This window comes from Sciurus carolinensis, chromosome 10 (genome assembly GCF_902686445.1).
Source record: "Sciurus carolinensis chromosome 10, mSciCar1.2, whole genome shotgun sequence".
Lineage (NCBI taxonomy): Eukaryota > Metazoa > Chordata > Mammalia > Rodentia > Sciuridae > Sciurus > Sciurus carolinensis.
Window position 1 is genome coordinate 139,694,696 of NC_062222.1, and position 18,156 is coordinate 139,712,851.

An 18,156-nucleotide genomic window follows, 5' to 3' on the forward strand; every position below is an offset into this window, starting at 1 on the left:
GAGCAAAAAATAAAATAAATAAAAATAAATTTAGAGACAGGGTCTCACCGAGTTGTTCAGTGCCTCCCTTTTGCTGAGGCTGTCTTTGAACTCATGATCCTCCTGCCTCAGACTCTTGAGCTGCTGGGATTACAAGATGCACCACTGCACCCGGCTCAACCAGTTCTTTTGTTTAAAACATTTTAACCCTTCAGGAAACACCAATAGCACTGTGCCCACCAGGCACCCACACTCACACACTGCTGATGCTCTGCCCGTGGGCTTTCTTGCCACTCTTGCGCATGTGCAGACATAAACCCATGTGTGCATCTACGTATGAACACAATTTTCTCTCGTGCTTGCTGTTTTTTTGCAGGGGGCACTGAACCTGGGGGTGCTATACCACTGAGCTACACCCCAGCCCTTTTAATTTTTATTTTGAGTCAGATTCTGACTAGGTTGTCCAGGCTGGCCTTGAACCTGGGATCCTCCTGCCTAAGCCTCCTGAGCAACTGGGTCATAGGCGCGTGCACCACACCCATTTTCTCCCTGGTTCTTTGAAGGTGCATGGCCAGCACCCAGCAGACGACCTGCCCACCCCGCCCCACCGTGCTCACTCTCTTGCGGGGCCTCGGCACCTCCTGCACCTGAGAAATGTAACATCAAGAACAGTTTCCTGTCCAAGCACAGGCTCCCTGACCATCCCCAAAATGTCATTCAGGAGTTCCTAACACCCCCCAAGCTTCAAGCTCTGATCAAGAAGCACACTCCTGCTCAGGGTGGCCAGCCTCTTCTGACCCAGAGCCTCTGTCCTTCATGACACTGACTGTGCTGAAGGTCTAGGGCCTTGACCTGTGCCCGTGACATGGCGCCCAGGGCCGCCCAAAGGGATGTCCACAGTAGCCACTTTTCTCCAGGTCTCACCACATCTTCTGTCTTCCATGAGTCATTCAGGAATTTTGATTTTTTTTTAGGGTGCTGGGGATTGAACCCAGGGCCTTATGCTTGAGAGGCAAGCACTTTGCCAACTGAGCTGTAGCCCCAGCCCCTGACCTCTACTCATTCTCAAGCTGGTTTTTAAGCACTACTATTAACCTAGTCTTTGACACAGTCATGCTTTTCTAATAGGCCATGAGCTTACTGGCAACCAGAGCCATAAAGGTGTGCTCTGCGAGCCTTCCTCTCCCGCAGGCCCGGCGCAGCAGGCCTCCGCCACAGTCACCTTGTCTATGGTGAGCATGTAGAAGTGGGTGATGTCGTTCTCCTGCGCGTGCCTGATCCTCGCCATGCACTCCTCCTCATCAATCAGCTCGCCGACGTACTCGTTAACGAACTCTCCCTGGAAATCAGAGAGATGTGGTGAGAAGGAGCCCCGGCCACGCCCAGCATCAGGCTGGCCTCGCCCAGTCACTCCGTCTGACAGGGAGCCGCAGGCATGGTGGTCCTGGGGTGGCCTGCAGAGTGCTCATCGGTTCAAAAGTCCAAACGCATTCTGTAAGTAAAGGCTGTCCGCGACAGACTTATTGGAGTGTTTCTGAAGTGCGGCACTCCATGCCTGCGTCTTTCTCTTAGGAGCATGTCTGTTAGCCCAGTGTCCACCTACGTCGCTGTACATGCAGAGTCCCACAACAGAAGTGGTTCAACTTGCCAGGCTCCTCAGCAAACAGGGGCAGGAGAGGAGTGAGGTTGCAGGAGGTCCTGCACATGGACCTGGGGTCTGGGACCACCCACCAGGGCCAGGTCAAAGCAGGCCAGGGCCAGGTGGCAACAAGACAAGCAATCCCATCTGCGCCTCCACATCCTGGATGCACCTGGTACTTCCTTGAGAAGGGCGGCCGTCAGGAAGCCTCTGGCATCTAACAACAGCCTTGCCCTCGGCTACGCTGGGACCACCCAAGAGAGGCTCTCATCTCCTCACACTGCTGCTGGTGGCCCCTCAACGTCTGGCTGCAGGTGGCCTCAGATATTGCTCATTTACAGCAGCAACTCTACAAATTCTGACTGACGGCATCCTTCAGGGGAGTTTTAGTCTTTCTTTGTTTTGGGGGGTTTCTTTTTTGTCTTTTATAGTTCTAGACAAACAGCATGCCTTTATCTGTTTATTTTTATGTGTTGCCAGGCAAGCACTCTGGTCGTGGTCTGCAGCCACACCCCGAGAACTAGTTTCGGTAGTATCTCCCAAGCAGCATCTTTCAAAATCCACTTATAACTCAACTCAAAACAAATTTCTTAAATAACGTTCTCGCATGAGTGCCAACATACAACAAGCAAATCTGTGTGACCAGTGAACCCTGACTCCTTGGAGGCAGGGAGAGGGGCCCAACACACACCTTCCTGATGTCCCTCTTGGCCACCAGGCCCCAGCCCTTGCCATCGGTCCTGATGATCTTGGTCTCGGGGTACTGGCGCTTGGTGAAGCACTGGTTCTGGCAGTGCTCGCCCGCGGGACACACCTGCGGGTGGCACTCGAACATCAGCATCCTGTTCAGACACTCTGAGTCAAAGCCGCAGGGGTTCTCGTCCGTGGGCTTACAGTTGCACTTTGGGATTTCGGAAATATCAGCGGTATAGATCTGGACTTTCCCGTAGGGCTTGTTCACCTGCAGGACAAAGCGGTGGGTCTTGGCCTCACGTGCACAGAGCCCCTGAGCCCCGACAGGACACGCTCCTGCAGGCCTCACCCAGAGCCCGTCCCCGTTCCGCCACCTTAGTTACGCAGGTGGCTGTGGGCATATTAAGACTGCTCAGTAGGGATCCAGTCAGTGCCTGGCGAGAGCCCTGGCAGCAGCCTCCCTCCCTGCCCATCTGATGTGCCCTCAGCAAGGCGCCATGGCAGCCAGGCAGAGGGCACCCAGCAAGCTGTTGGCGGAGGGCAGTTTCTGTCCTGACCTGAGTTCATCACTAATGGAAAGGGTGCCCAAGCAGGAGAGGTAGCAGAGCAATGAAAAGAACTGGGCCGTAATCAGAGGCTCCGGCTCAGCGTAGTGGTGGCCAACACCCCAGCCACTGCTGCAGGACAAAGTCACCTGTGATCAACCTGGAAGGTGCCCAGAATCTAAGTTTCATACACCTCACCCTCTGGTTCTGTTTCTGAAATCACCCCAAAGACAGCACTGAGCACAGATGAACACAGAGAACACTCTTCACACACACGCTGACTGCACCCCAGAGTTTAGAAGCAAAGACGGAGACTGGAGCCAGCCACGAGGGCGGCACCCTTCTGTCCAGACAGGCCTGGCACAGAGGAAGGGCAAGACCCGCACCCATGCCCGTCTCCTGCAGGCACCTGCTTGCCACAGCAAGGCCTGTCCTCCAGCTCACTCCCCTCCAGGTGGCCCTGTTGAGGGCCACCCACTGCGGCATTCCATGCCTCCTCTGCTTACAGGTGGGCCTAAGCAGCCTCCAGGGCCTGCACACACTCATCCTGCACAGAGAGGGCCTGGGCTCAGCAGCAACTGTACCTGCTACCTGCCCACGGCCCTGGGCAGCTCACAAGGGCGCTTCCACCAGCGGCAGCCCAGATGTGACAGTCTGCAGCCTCAGAGCCTCCCCTGAGCTGCTCGTGGAGGCGCTGCTTACGCAACCCTGACACGCACCTTGATATGCTTGTACGGAGGGGGCTTGCGCTCACTTTCCTGTGTTTCTCGGGCTTCCCGCTGAAGTTTGATTTCACGAAAACGAGCTTCAGCTTCTTGCAATGCTGAAGAATCAATGAAATACGAAAAAGATGTCTTAGTACGTAAAGATTTCTACCTTCAAGCTCTACATTTTAATGGCTTACTCTAAACTGCCGCAGGTAAATTCAGTTTCTGGTTTCCATGAATCTAAAGGTTACAGAAAGCTGTGAAAGGGGAGGTTGATAAGACATGGCCAAAAGTGCAGAAGAGTGCTGCACCCCTGTGATCCTGGTGGCTCAGGAGGCTGAGGAAGGAGGACCTCAAGTTCAAAGCCAGCCTCAGCAACTTAGCGAGACCATGTCTCAAAAAAAATCTAAAGAGGAGGGCCGGGGATGTGGCTCAGTGGTTAAGCAATCCTGGGTTCAATCCCTGGAACCAAAAAAAAAAAAAAAAACTGCCACTGCAGAAGAGTGCTCGAGGGTTGTGGCTGTGGCTCAGTGGTAGAGCACTTGCCTCAGATGTGTGAGGCCCTGGGCGTGACCCTCAGCACCACATAAAAAATAATAAATAAATAAAATAAAGGCATTGTGTCCACTACAACTAAAAAGAAAAATTTTTTTAAATAATAAGAACAGTGCTCGAAGACCATCAGCGACTGAAGGGCAGGGCTGCTTGCACACAGTGCCACGAGGGCCCAGCATGAGGTTCTGCCAGCTCCCCACCCTGCGCTGGGGTCTGAGGACGAAGTGCCAGCCTCAGAGCTCGGGGCTCACTGTCCTGAGACAGAAAACAAAAATGCCTTTGCTCCTCTCAAAGAGAAAGGCTGTGAGTGGAGAGCAGCTCAGGCTGCGGCAGAGGCACGTAGACTGTGTGAAGCCAGCTGTCCTGCGGCTGCCCTGGCGCTGGCTCTGCAGGACGCCAGGCCTGAGTCAGGAGCCGGCCTCCCACCAGCCACAGCCACAACACACCCACGAGCTTCTCTCCCTCTCTCAGACCTTCAAGAGTCTTGGGCTGGGGGCTGGGGAGATGGCTCAGGTGGTAGAGGGCTTCCCTTGCAAGCACAGGCCCTGGGGTCCATCCCCAGCACCCAAAAAAAAAAGAGTCTTGGGATGCCTGTTCTCGTTCAGAACTCCAGAAGCCCCACGTGCTGCGGTCCCAAAGGAGCAATTACGGGCTGCCACTGGCCACCATACCCGAGGCCCAGACACCTGCCTGCCGCACACACCAGCCCCGCAGCTCCAGCAGCCCTGCATGAGCCGCGGGCACACTTTCCCTGCACCCTAGCACGCTCCACTGACCTAGGCACCAACCCCTGCCATCCAACAGCCTCTCTGCCCTCCTGCCTGGTTCATGGTGGCCTCGACAACTGCTGCTCCCGCTCCCAGTCTGACTGCAGGATCAGACAGTGCCCCACCCACCCGATACCACCGGAGGCCCAGCCCTGTCCACTCAGCACTTCGAGGTTTGCTGAAGGGCAGGGTGGCTGCTGAGCACCTGGGCACCTGGTCCGGACAGCGGAGACTCCTCCACATCTGCCTCTGTAGAGGCCAGTGGGGAAGGCGTCCGCCATCAGGACCGAGGACAAGGTACTCAGGGGAGCTCTGCTGCCCCATCTGGGCACCACTCACAAAGCATCGACCGTGTGCGAGCAGCACAACTCACTCCACGCTCCAGCAGACAAGCCCTGCGTAAGCCCACTTTCTTCTAACTCAGAAGTACTGAGACGATGCTCAGTTCAAAGATCAGATTTCAAAACAACAGAAAGGATGAGTAGCAGAAGGCACAGCGAGCGCCCCTGCTCCCGCGGAGACTTCCGTACCGTTTTTGAAGACTCTTCCGATCCCTCTGACCCCATGGTAGCGGCTGCCCCGGTCCCCCTCCATGTACGGGAACACTCGCGCCTGATGCGTCCAGTAATAATCTTTAGACCCAAAGAAAAACACAGGGAATTCTCCAATCTCGTGCTTCATTTTCTGAATATTTGGGGGAACATTTTTGGGATGGCAAACTTCTGCCGGCCACCATCTATTATAAATATTAAAAACAGGATTCACAGACTCTTCAGAGAGAGCGACAATCATTTCAATGCTTTTAAGTTCTGTAAAGTCAAACAGACACGTGAACAGAGACAAAAGCACAGACGGTCGGCACACCTGTAGTTCCCCAGTTTGACCCAGACGATGTCCTGGAAGTGCAGCCTCTTGCCAGCCCTGCAGTCATTGCAGAACCAGCTGCCGTCGGGCATCTCGATGCTGAGGCAGTCGGGGTGGAAGGCTGCTGGGCAGGCCTCGCAGCACAGCAGGCTGCCCCCTGCAAGAGCGGGCGGGGTGAGCTTGCCGCCGGGGCGGTGGCTCCTCCTGGGCCTGCCGCACTGGGCCAGGCAGCACCCCACCAGCACAGACCCAGCGTGCGCTCCCTGAGGGGCGCCTGGGGCAGGCGGCAGCGAGTCCAGAACACGACAGCACGCTGCTGAGTGTGGAGCAAGGCCCGCTGGGTGGAGGCGCCCTCACCTTTGGAGCACACGAAGCACCAGCTGACGTTGACATGGCTGTGGTGCCGCTTCCCCTTCCGAGCGGTGAAGTGGCCGGTGCAGATGATGCTGTTGGACGCGATCACCGTGCACCCTGCTGCCAGACAGGCGTCCCCTCCGTGGTAGGCAACAGGGCAGCGCACGCAGCGCATCATCTTCCCTGAGGGCAAGGAACACCCTGAGGACCCCAGGTTCTGCTGCCGCCCCTGCTGCAGCCGGGACCCAACACAAGGCCAGTGAAGGTACTGCCTCCAGGTGACAGAAGGTGCTCAGGACAGCTCGAGAGGACGGAGCCGGAGCACGGCAGGCATTGGGGAGGCCGGCTGTGCCCTGGAGCACGTCCCCAGAGCAGCCCCAGGCACCGCCACCCCAGGGGAAGCCCTGGTGCTCTCTGGCCCACGCAGTTGCCCCGAAATGCTAACCCAGATGCACTCTCGTCCAAGAACATTCCCCGGCAGCCAGAGTCCATCGGGTGGCCCAAGGGTACCTGTCTCTTAAGACTAAGACCCCTGAAGACACTGCTGGGATGAAGCGGGTAGAAGCAGGGAAGGTCCAGCAATGAAGAAAATCTGCCACCAGTTCTGTGTCCAGCAGCAAGACAAGGCACCTGACCTGGCTTGACAAGCCCAGCGGGCGCCAGGCATGCCCATGGGAGGGAGTCAGGCACAGCCTACCTTTTGCTGGCCTTGGATGTGAGGGGTTGGAGGCATGGCAGCTCACACAGCTGTGCAGGGGGCAGCGAAAGCCGCGGCTCTCAAACACCGTCAGCGGGAACTTCCGCACACAGGCTTCGTGGTAGAACTTCCCACACTGAGTCACCACGCAGCGCCTCACCTCTGTCTTGCTCTCTTTGCACACGAAGCACGAGTGGACCCCTAACAGCAGGTCAAGAAAGGAGGGAGGAGGGTTCCAAGAGGGAGAGTTCAACCGTGGTTCTAGGCCGCCTGCCCACGGAGGCCCCGGGCTCGCTCTCTCCAGCCTCGCTGATGAGCACAAGCACTCTTCAGGAAAATGCCGGCCATCAAGGGTTACCCTGTGGCTACCTGAGCTCCAGTTTCACCTGAAGCCACACGAACCAGCAAGCTTCACCCTCCATGGAGCCACCCCAACTGTGGTGAAGGGCCACTCACAGCCACAAGCAGGCAACACCCCAAGTGCAGAGCTGCGTGTGTTCCCACCCGAGCTGCTCTGACTACAGCCAGGGATGCCTCAGGCCTGCTGCGCAGCTGTCCTGACATGGTAACCCCAGACTGGTGTCAGGGCAAAGGCACTGACCACTCAGGCAAGCTGGCCTGTCCCTGCTGTTCCAAGGGAAGCTCACACTGATACTCTGCCTCCCTACCAATGCTGGTGTTCTGTGACCAACCAGGTTACCTGGCTAAGAAGGCCAGCTGTCCACGGGTGGAGTGGGGCTCAGGCCCACAGGAGGCGGTGCAGGGCCCCAGCCACCACGCACTCCTTCAGTCACTGTGCACTGAACTACTTGCGGAGCGAGTAGGTGGCAGTCACACCCAGAGCCTCCCACCTGCCGCGGGGTGCCCAGGGACCTGGGAGTCACGGCCAGAGAGCAGCTGTGGGCGGGAGGGGTGCGATCTCTGCTGGTGTCTGGGCTTGGCTGCTGCAGGGACGCAGGAGTGGGGGCGGGGTGGGGCGGGCAGCAGCACTGCTCTTGGCAGCGGGATGTCACGACTTGCCTGAGGCACACTCGCTGCAGGTGAACCTCCCTTCAGGTCTCCGGGAGAGGCCCAGGCAGGTGAGGTGGAAAGCCCCACAGCAGGGCCCTTCACACAGCAGGAGGCTGCCTGTCTTCTCACACAGCTGTGGGGACAGAACGGGCAGCCTGAGCCACACACAGCAGGAACACGACACCCGCCACAGCGAGAGCCTGGCCTGAGTAGCACGTGCAGGATCAGGTCAGAGCCAGGTGACTCGGTGGCCAGTCCCTCAGCAGGGCCGATGAAACAATAGGAGCCAAACCCCAAAGACACACTCACGACACTTCAGCTGGGACGTGAAGATCAAGAAACCCCAGGACACACTTCTTCCAGAAAGCTGTTGTCCTGCCAGAGGTGACAGGCTCCAAGCCAAGGGGCACCTTTCATAGTCACTGCCTTTAAATTTACCACCACCTCGCAGAGGGCAGGGCAGAAGCTCAGCGCAGCCAGTCTGCCATCGCCAGGCACTGCCGCTCCAGGGACCCAGGGGTCCACAGGGCACTGTCAGCGGGGCAACAGCCAAGGCAGCCCGATCTGGCCTGGCGGCACGTACACCACACCCCACAAGGCAGCCCACCCGAGTGCCTGCACGGGACGCCCTCTCGGAGGGCAGGGCGACCTGCTCCTCACCTGACACACGTGCTCCTTTTTGGCAGTGATTCCTCTTTCCGACCTCTTAGAGGAGACGGACACCTCGGTCTGTGTTTCGTCTGCACTCTCATAAGGGGACTCCGAGGGCTCATCCACGAGGCTGTCTGAGACCTGGAGATGAAGGAGGTGGAGGACAGTTCACAAGTCACAGAATACAGGGGCTCGCTGTGCGCCTCAGGCTCGGCCCGCTCCACCCATCTCCGCTTGACACGCCCAGCCTCTGGCCTCTGCAGTGGGGCCAGCATCAAGAGAGCTGCGCAGCGTCCAGAGGTGGACATACTCTACTCAACGCTGAGAATACTCATGTACACAGAGGCCCGTTCCTTGAAAATAAGAGACACACAGAAACCCAGCTTGTTCTTCTAGGTGAGCCAACACAGCTTTGGGACCAGAACCCTCCCTTCCTTACCCAGTCTGCTCAGGTCCAAACACCAAATGGATCTTGAAAGGAACCAAGGCTGTGTGCAGCGGCCGAGCGGCCCGCTCCCGTAGGCCCCACTCTTCCTACACTGGTGTGCTGCCCCAAGGTCAGCGGTCATCCTGACTCCAACCACTGACTGTCGCTGACTCTCTTCCCCTTCCCCCAAGAAGAAGTGTACAGTGGGCCTTCTCTGGGAACACAGAGTCTGAAGGCAGGGCCAGGGAGTCCCAGAACCCCAGAGCACCTGGAGCAGGGAGTGGTGGTCCTACTGCCCGAATGCCCTCCGCTCCACACCGGTCATCAGGACCAGCAACAACCTCACTCTTCACAGAGCACCTTGCCCTCACTGGACCAGCTGTAGCAATAAGTGCTTGAGAAGACAGAAGACCTTCTTGTCTATCAAATTTGGGTGTTTAAAAACTTTTCACTTTTTATTTGATGTTAGGTAAATAAGCATTGAAAACTGAAATTTGGAGCTGGAACAAAATGTAAGCTACTTCCTGCACACCTCATTAATCACAATAAAGATGTTACAGTATTGCTGCTTGTCAATGAGCACCAAGCTAGGTATTAAAATGGGGCCACATTAAAAACAAAACCGCCAACTCCACCAGGGAATCTGACTGATTCAATACCCTTATTAAGAGCTTCTTCCAAATTTAGCTCACTGAAATTACAGGAGTGGTTAGAAGAAAAGAAAGAAAAGCTTTTGCGGGTTGACTGGCAGGCAGTGGTGGGCTGACTGTTGAGGGCCTCCGTCGCTCTGACGCTCATGGAGCAGACAGGGCCCTGCGGGCCACCGTTGGAGCCTCACTAGACACATCTCGGTTTTCTCACCTTTTGCAGGAAGATGGGAATAGCATGAACCAAGACTAGCTCAGAGCGGTGTCACGTCTTAAGGTTCTGTCACCCGAAGGCCGACTAGCTGGAACTGCAGGGCCCACTGCCCATCCCTTGCCCATCAGCTCACCCCCACTTCTTTAACATCAAATCCAGAAAGAGGCAACCTGAAATGCTGAGTTCAAACCCCAAATTCAACAGGTCCATCAGACAGAGGTCACAGGTGGGGGTCTGAGCACTTCAGAGGTGAGACTGGAGTGGGTACTGGGGGAGCCCGGGATAACAGGAAGCAGCCTCATGGCTGCCAGATGCTGCTAACCCATCTGGTGGGGGAACCAAAGCCCAAAGAAAGGGCCTAACACAAGCCCTAGGGAGGAGAGCCAGCACTCGACCCGCCAACCCGGTTCCTCCCCAAGTGTGGCCAGAACGAATGTAAAAGCTAAAAAAGGAGAAAATACATGGAGAGAAAGACAGAAAACACAAACCAGTCCTGGGTCAGAGGAAGGAACAGCACCTTTTATTTAAGATTTACAGAAAGTTAGCACGTTTCCACTTGGAGATATCTCCTAAATTAACAAAGTCTGTTTTGAGGAAATAAACAGGAAATACATATTTGAATGGCAATATAAATAAATGTTCATGACACACATGAGGCTCAATTCCTGACTGGGGCCCAGGTCCCACATACAGAATAAAGACCTTACAATGTCACAGTCCATGGCAGGTGGCAGGCCCGCCCTCACCCCGCCTCCCCACCAGCCAGTCAGGAAGGGTCCCTGGCTCTCTGCTCAGTGCGCCCTCACTCCAGCTGCAGGCTCCGCCTCCACGCCAGGTGACAGCCTTACTCGGAGACTCCATTTGTGGAGGTGAGCATCACCTGCACGGGCCCCAAGTCCCAGGGCTCTTCTAGGACCCCTACCATCCATCCCACATCGACAGGAAGTGTGGGAAAGGAAAAGTCAGCGGCCCCAACAAATGGAGCCTTCCTGTCGTCTCCTGCGTCCACCCAGGCCGCATGGGTAATTCCCAAGCAGCTTAGTTCCTGACTTTCCAAATTTTTCTTCAGTCTGAAAAACCTTTCTCCACCTCTACTCTCAGTACATGATGGTACCAAGCTGCCTGTTTGCCTTAGAAATACATCCTGTGGGGCAGGGAGCGCAGGCTCCTTCATCTAGCACGGGACCTTCAACGTGGCACTACCCAACAGGACGGGACCCCATGAATGCCTTCTGCCAGCCGCCAGCAAGCACAGCCACAGAAGGTCACTCAGCACAGCCCCGCCCCTTCCGGGTGCTGTCACACAGTGAGTTTTTAATTTTTTGACAAAACAAATCCCTTCACAAATTGAAGACTACATCATTTTTGAAATACAATCACAGACCTTGAACAATAAATATTTCTATAAACCAACATTACTTTCATGTTTAAGTTATGCTTTTGTAAAAGAAACTGATTACTAAGTATTTTCACAGAGGGTTTTAGATTTACAAATGATAAGGAATCCTGTGCTCAGCAGATTTAATGAGTTTTAAATCAAAAGACTAATCTCAAAACAGGTCTTCCAAGTTAACATCACAGTGAAATATTAGAGCAGAATTAAAATGATTTTAAAATAAATTACTCATTATCTAAAATTTGATATTCAAAATAATTTTCGTTGATCCTTCTAGGATACAGAGACTGGAACCTTCCCAGCTGTTCCTAAATGCCAGGGTAAGGGCCAAGTGTGAGTCACAGAGGACATAAAGATCTCTAGTCCACAGAGCTGTCACATGCTTCTCCATCAGCTTCTAATCTACACCAGCTTCTGTGAGAATGAGCAGCAAGGACCCAGGGGACTTGTGGCCATAGCTGGCCATGTGGCTGCTGCTCCCAGTTCAAGACCTGCCTTGTCCAAGGCACAGGGAGTCTCTCTAAAGGTCCCAGCTGTGCCTCAGCAACGGCAGTGCCGAGCTGGGGAGCAGGCTGGGGAAGCCTGGGCTGGCGGCCTGAGTCTGGTCTGGAGGGCCTGAGAGCAGACAAGAATACGAGGTCTGCCTCCTGCCTTGGGTCATGCAGCTGGACAGCAGCCCTGCAGCCAGACCAGGACCCATTCCACACCAATCATTTCTTGCAAGCAATGTCCCCAACATGATTAGCATACTTCAAACACTGCCAGAGCTCTATGTGACACGCCCAACCCAGACATGTCATCTAGCAAAGTCACAAGTGTGGGTCCAGCACGGAACTGCGCAGGTACACGGCACCTGCCAGGACAGGGCTGCCAGGCGGCCAGAGGGACACCCAGGCAGCCAAGACACCCAGAGCTCCAGCCCCATGCTTTCTGGGCAAGGGTACAAGCTCTCCCGCTGGCTAAGGACAGTCCACCTCCATCACGAGCAGGTCAACTGGGGGTCATTTCTAATGAAAACAATACCCAAAGGGATCAAAATTTACTTCATTTACCCAAGTCCTAAAACACACAGGAGTCAGCGTCCTGTGTGTGTGTGTGTGTGTGTTTGGGTGTGTGTGGTACTGGTCCTCTAGCTCTATGCCATACAGCGCTCCACCACTGAGCCACACTACAGCTCCAGGAACAGGCGTATTTCTTTAAAACAAAAAAACTGAAATGCCAGTGAGGAGCAGGAGGCTGGGCATGCACAATGACAGCCTGAAAGACAGCAGCCCGGTCCTCAGCAGCTTCTGTGTCTGTTTCTAGATGTGCTAAACTTAGGTAATAAAACTGAGTTTTAAAACATAAAATGCTCCATGCTCTGCTCTGCACTAAGTCCAAAGGGTTGGCCTGATCCAGCGCAGGCATCTGCCTGGAAAGGAGCATGCAGTGGCTCAGTTCAGCCATCTCAGAAGGCTGCACTAGAATCAGCGACTCAGAAATGAAGCAAGCTTGCTACATCTTCCGCTGCAGACACCCCTGCATTGGGAGTCAGCAGGACCCTGGCTCCATCCTATGCCACGCAAGGCTGCCACCAGACCCGTCTCAGGGTACTTTCAATCCTCCTGACCAACGCACGACACATGTATGTGGGCAACCACTTCTGTTTGGGGAGCTATGATCTCAATTTTCTGCTCAGAGTGTTCTGTGACAGACCCATAAGCAGGTCCTAGAGTCACGCACACTGTCTGGTCATAGCTTGGGTCCTGGGATAGTGGGAGCCATGGACCATCACCGTGGCGTGGTCCCACTGCTTTCTCCTGCCTTTCCTCACTCATCATCTTCCAACCTCTAAGAATTCCACTTGGGTCTCCCTGGGCCTCAAGCCACCAGAAGCAGGCTGTCCTGCTCCCCCTGCACTGCTGGGCCCCTCTGCCTCGGCCTGGAGATGCCTCCTTGGGGTAAAGCTGGGCCTAGGCTTCTCCCTGCTTTCCAGGAACATCCTCTTAAAATCACTGGCGTTACCACCTTCAATGGGGAAACACGGCTACCACAGGTATAGTGAGTGCCAGGACCACCCTCAACTTCCAGCACTCTGTGGAAAGGCCAGCTGGGCAGGGGACGCTCCACAGCACTGCTCCAGGTGCTTGGCTGGGGCACCTCTTCCCAGTGCCATCTTCCACGAGAGCACCACCACCCTGGCCAGGCCAGCATGTACCTGTGGGTGATCTGAGGCAAGCCAGACAACGCGTCTCAACAAAGGGCAGCTCGAATGTCCTAAGGCCAGACATGTACCACTGCTGTTCTGGCAGCTGTAGGAAATGAAGGGATTCCATGTTCAATTCGCAGCATAATGAATTTTATATTCTTGGCAGCTTGTCCAAGTCGTTGCTCCTTCATGAGCTTTCAAACAACTCCATCTCCGACCCAGAAGAAACTGCTTCTCTGCCACAAAACCACTCCTGGCCTTCAAAGCAAGGCACTTCTGCCACACGTGAGACTGTCCCCCACAGGGCAGATGCCGATACCCTGCCTGTCAACTGACTCCAAATGTTCCTGGGGCACGCATTCTCCCTAGCTGAGGACCACTGTCACTGCACCCTCGCTCCATGTGGCCCTGTGAGAGCTGCTCTGTCCCTGAGATGGCCCTCTCCTCCCTGCCAGAGGACAGCACCCCTCCTTGGTCACCCAGACAAAACCCACCATGCTCCAATTTCAAATGCAATTCCTTCATTTGTGCCCAAAGCCTCTGAGGCTAGCATCTTCACTGTGGGAGACCATTGTGTTGTTCTTATTTTAAAACCTAGAGACTGGTGTTTTGACGATCTCAAGTTTACCTGAGCTCCTTATGTCCTCTAGGGGTAGCATGACTCAGACTGCTCCTAGGCTGTCTGAGGTCACATCTGCCACTACTCTGAGCAGGGCCATGAAGCAGCCCCCAGCCCCAGTCCAGCACCCTCTGTGCCACACAGACCTGGCTTCTGCCAGGTCACACTGCTGCCCCACATGCGTAATGTAGTTGTGAGGATCACTGTTCATGCCAAGGCAAATGTTATGCTTCCAGATAAAAATGGAATGAGGGTGATTTCATCTTTTTATTGTCATAACCATTACTGTCACAAGAGCGAGCCGCTGCGTGCTTGCCAGGTGCCAGGCACCCCAGAGCTCACATGCGTTACAGTACTTAGTGTTCGGAACAAAAGCATCACTCAGGAACTTTCATGACAGGTCAGACACATCTGAGGAGTGGCCGGGAACAGCTGGGCCCCTTCCTCTGGCTGTGAGCAGCGCAGCTGCTGTGGGAGCCAGGGCCCGTGCCGCTTCCCCATGCAAACGTGCGGACACTGGGCATGGCACGGCTGGCACCCAGGGCCACGACACGACGTGCTGCTGATGCCCCAAGGAAGTGACTGGCGAGGTGGCTGGCAGAAGTAGCCCAACATGGGTGCCCGTCACCGAGTCAAGAGTTGGATGGTTCACAATGGCACTGTAAATGGTACTTGGCCCAAAACTTACTGTGTCTAGTGTCATAGTAAAACTGTTCAGTAGAAAAGCACAGATTCAATGCCTCCTGCCTGTTATGCTGGAGACTGGGTCGTATCTACAGCACTGACTGCGTTTCACTGGCAACGAAAACAGCTGGCGAGGACCCTTCCATGTGCTGTTTGCTCTGTCTCTGGAGCAACGGGTGCTGACACTTGTTCACAAAGATGCAGGGGGTTATGACCTGGGGGAAATGACGTCTAACAGGATCACCCCGAGGCTGTGTCACTGCTGTAGCTCTGGGGCGCCGCCGAGGGCCTCCTCCCAACTTAACGCTACGTTGCTCTTGGGAGTATGGGTGTCTCTAGCATGAGATGGACGTGACTGAGCCAATGGCCTTGACAGGTTCTTACCTTGGTCTTACAATGTGTTATCTGTTCTCTTCACTGTATGTGTTTATTAGTGCCAGTAAAAACCGAGTACCACATGTCTTCCACACAATGACTGTGAGAGCAAGCATGTCACTGAGTGTGCGCGGCAGACATCTCGGGCCATTACATCACTCTAAGTGCGGTACAGGGCATCTGGTTCAAGTCCAGCTTGACTGATGTGGGCTCCCACAAAAGCTGTCACCAGTGAAGGCGAAAAAGTAAGAATTTGCTCTACTAAGGGAATAAGAAATGAAGTTACAAGACAAATCACATTAATTCCTTCACAGGCCGTTGTCATGCAAGTGTGTAATTTAATCTATTCTCTTCACTGGGGTGATGCAGGGTCATGTAATAATTACTCCAATAAAAATTTATTTACCACACACCCATTTGTCAAGAATTTAAACCACAACATGACCTAAAATGTCTTGAGATACCAATCTTAGGAAAACACCTTGCTTTTTCCAATCGAGTGTGACTGAAATATAAAGGAAGGAAAGACAGACATGCAAACAGGACGTGAACCTCATGAGGGCTGTGGGTATGCCCAGCATGGCTGCCACACCAGAGCTGGCCCACAGTGGACAGCCTCTTGATCACCCAGCGGCCAACCAACAGCGTGACTCTGTAAGCACCAACTCCAGCGGGAGGTTCACACACCCCACGGGAGTGACCTCCTGGAGAAGGCCCCGCAGCTCGAGTGATGACGATGCACGCTGTGGGCCCAGGTCACCTGAAGGGCAGGAGGGTGCGTGATCCTAGCGTGTCCGCTGGGATGTAAATGTGCTTTGTCGTGACCAACCTCTAGAGCTCCTCAGTCACACACAGACTCAGTCTCCTGATCACAAAAACGTCAGCTAAGCTTCTGGAGCGTCAAGCGGAGGCCACATCAGCCTGCCGCCCTCTCATCTCGACTGCTCCCTCACCGCCCCAGCCTGGCCTGCATGAGACAGGCACCCAAGAGCCAGAAGGGATTCCCGTGGCCTCAGTGCTTTTCTCTCTCATCTCTGACAACGGCATCAGCAAAAACTGAACCAGAAACGTGGACCAGAATAAGAAAAACGCATCAGAAATGCTTTATAAACAAAGCCACCAACTTAAGTCAAAGGGCCTATGGAATTGAAACGTTCTGTTTTTAATATTCTTATTTGGAATTGTAGACCACCCTTCATTTAATTCTAGGCTACTGACCTGAACTTGGGCAAGAAAGAAAAGGGAAAATGGTTTGTATAAAATCTGCCTTTCCGGGTTCTCGCAAGCTCCTAAACAGAAGCTTGCTAAAGAACTGAGCATCCAGAAGAAAGGCATGTTTGTCTACACAGCAAGCCATAGGTGAGTGCCTGGCCACAACCCCTGCCCAGCGGGGGCAGAGGGGCCCACAGTGCTGCCCCTGACCTGACAGGAGGGAAAGGCCATCCTGTCCCCCCTCACTACCCTCTTCCAATAATGTTCAAAGTCACCACCTCCTCACAAATACAAGAACAGGACTCATGTCCACAAGGAGACAAGCAGAACCCCAGGGACCAAGGGGAAGAAATCAAACTGGAAAGGAAGCCCCATGAAGGGAGTCACCAGGAGCGCTGGGCCACACCTATCTCTGCAGCACAAGGCTAGGCCTGCGTTTGTGGCTGTTCCTTTTCACTAGCTTGGCAACAGCAAAGTCCCAGACTTGGTGGTGCCTTCTAGATGTCACACCACAACGACAGCAGCAACAGCCTACAATGGCTACTGCTCTGCCAGCCCAGGAAAAGGCAGTGGCACAGTGGCAGCTCTGACTAGCCTCCACGCTCAAGGACCAGTGTGCCAGACGTAGAGTGCCTGAGGACCAAGAGACTGCTGGCTTCCCCAGGCCCCTGTGAGCCCTCACCACCCACAGGGCTCACCATGGCCAAGGGCAGCCCGGTGGACACAGTGGCCCTGTGGGAGCCAAGGTGGACCCCAAGTGTGAGGAGGGACAACATGAGGCCTACAGAACAGGCATGGTAGAAGCAGACTGCAAGGACAGGAGACAGCTCAGGAGAGGGGCGCCACACACCCACAGGCACGTGGCTCAGCGGCACCACCTCTTCCCTCCTGTGCACGTTCCACACCTGAGACCTGAATGGCCCACCCATGGAGAGCACCGGGTGCTCCTGAGCCGGGCCTTCACTAACACCCAACCTGTAACCACGGCATCATCCTTTTACCTCGTTCTCGGTCAAGGACGCAGAAGGAGACGAGCTTTTGCTAAACCCCAGAGCTGCAGACGCTGCTGCGGAAGCCCGGTTTCGCTTCTTCAGTGGTTTGCAAGCATCAGACAGATTTTTTGTTGCTGTAAAATAGTTTTGTTTATGAAGTAATGTTTGAGATCTTAAACCCTCAGCCTCTTGCTGCTATGAATCACACCTTGAATACGTGCAGTCCTACAGACTCTTCTGGGTCCCTTGGTCATACTAAGGGCTTAACTGTTTACCATGGAAAAATCCAAATATAAATAAAAGCTGAAAACTGTACAGTGAACACCAGGTCCCCAGGCCTGGTCCCCAAACCATCAGTCCAGGGCCACAGCAGCCCCACCCACACCTTGCTCCATGTCCCCTGGCAGATTACTCTGGAGAAAAATCCAGGTATGTCATCTTATCCATCAAAAGCTCAGGGCACACATCTAACAAAGTTTTAAACATAACAATTCCACTAACAATTCTTAAGAGTAACAACCCCTTTCTATCACCCAGGGTCCAGTCGGCACTGAAATTCCAACTGCTCACACATTTTTTAAAGAGACAGTCTGTTCAACTCATTTTCAAAAACCAGTCAAGCATCTCACACGATTCAGTAAAAGCAGCTTTGCCAGTCTTCACCCCAAGGGCTTATTCTCCCATGAGCTGAAGACAGTTAACCACCTCTGATAAACTGTCAGGCAGATATTTCAACAAGATAATTAATGAAAAGGTAAAGGGGGTGTTGATTGCTCCTTTCAAAATTTGTTTGATAGCAGTTTTCTTTTTTGGTACTGGGGATCCAACCCAGGGGACATGCCACTGAGTTGCATCCCAGCCCTTTTCAAATTTTATTTTGAGTCAGGACCTCATTAAGTTGCCTGGGCTGGCCTTGACTTCTGAGACTCCTGCCTCAGTC

The 18,156-nt window shown here is 54.3% G+C and overlaps 1 protein-coding gene across 9 annotated transcripts in view; it reads right to left on the minus strand.

The window, feature by feature from the left end:
* Positions 1-18,156, minus strand: part of Nsd2 (nuclear receptor binding SET domain protein 2) — an 80,457-nt gene that overhangs the window by 17,391 nt on the left and 44,910 nt on the right. For 4 of the 9 annotated variants that reach the window (XM_047567474.1, XM_047567470.1, XM_047567473.1 and 1 more), the window contains exons 9-18: positions 17,226-17,350; positions 8,472-8,603; positions 7,821-7,944; positions 6,801-7,001; positions 6,107-6,286; positions 5,750-5,906; positions 5,416-5,621; positions 3,576-3,679; positions 2,310-2,579; positions 1,202-1,318 (exon numbers count right to left, since the gene is read on the minus strand). In XM_047567474.1, the coding sequence (XP_047423430.1) occupies positions 1,202-1,318; positions 2,310-2,579; positions 3,576-3,679; positions 5,416-5,621; positions 5,750-5,906; positions 6,107-6,286; positions 6,801-7,001; positions 7,821-7,944; positions 8,472-8,603; positions 17,226-17,350 (1,616 nt within the window). Of the gene's footprint in view, positions 1-1,201; positions 1,319-2,309; positions 2,580-3,575; positions 3,680-5,415; positions 5,622-5,749; positions 5,907-6,106; positions 6,287-6,800; positions 7,002-7,820; positions 7,945-8,471; positions 8,604-10,248; positions 15,274-17,225; positions 17,351-18,156 lie in introns of those variants that run through there. The other 5 variants (XR_007110601.1, XR_007110602.1, XM_047567475.1 and 2 more) reach the window with 5 other exon arrangements.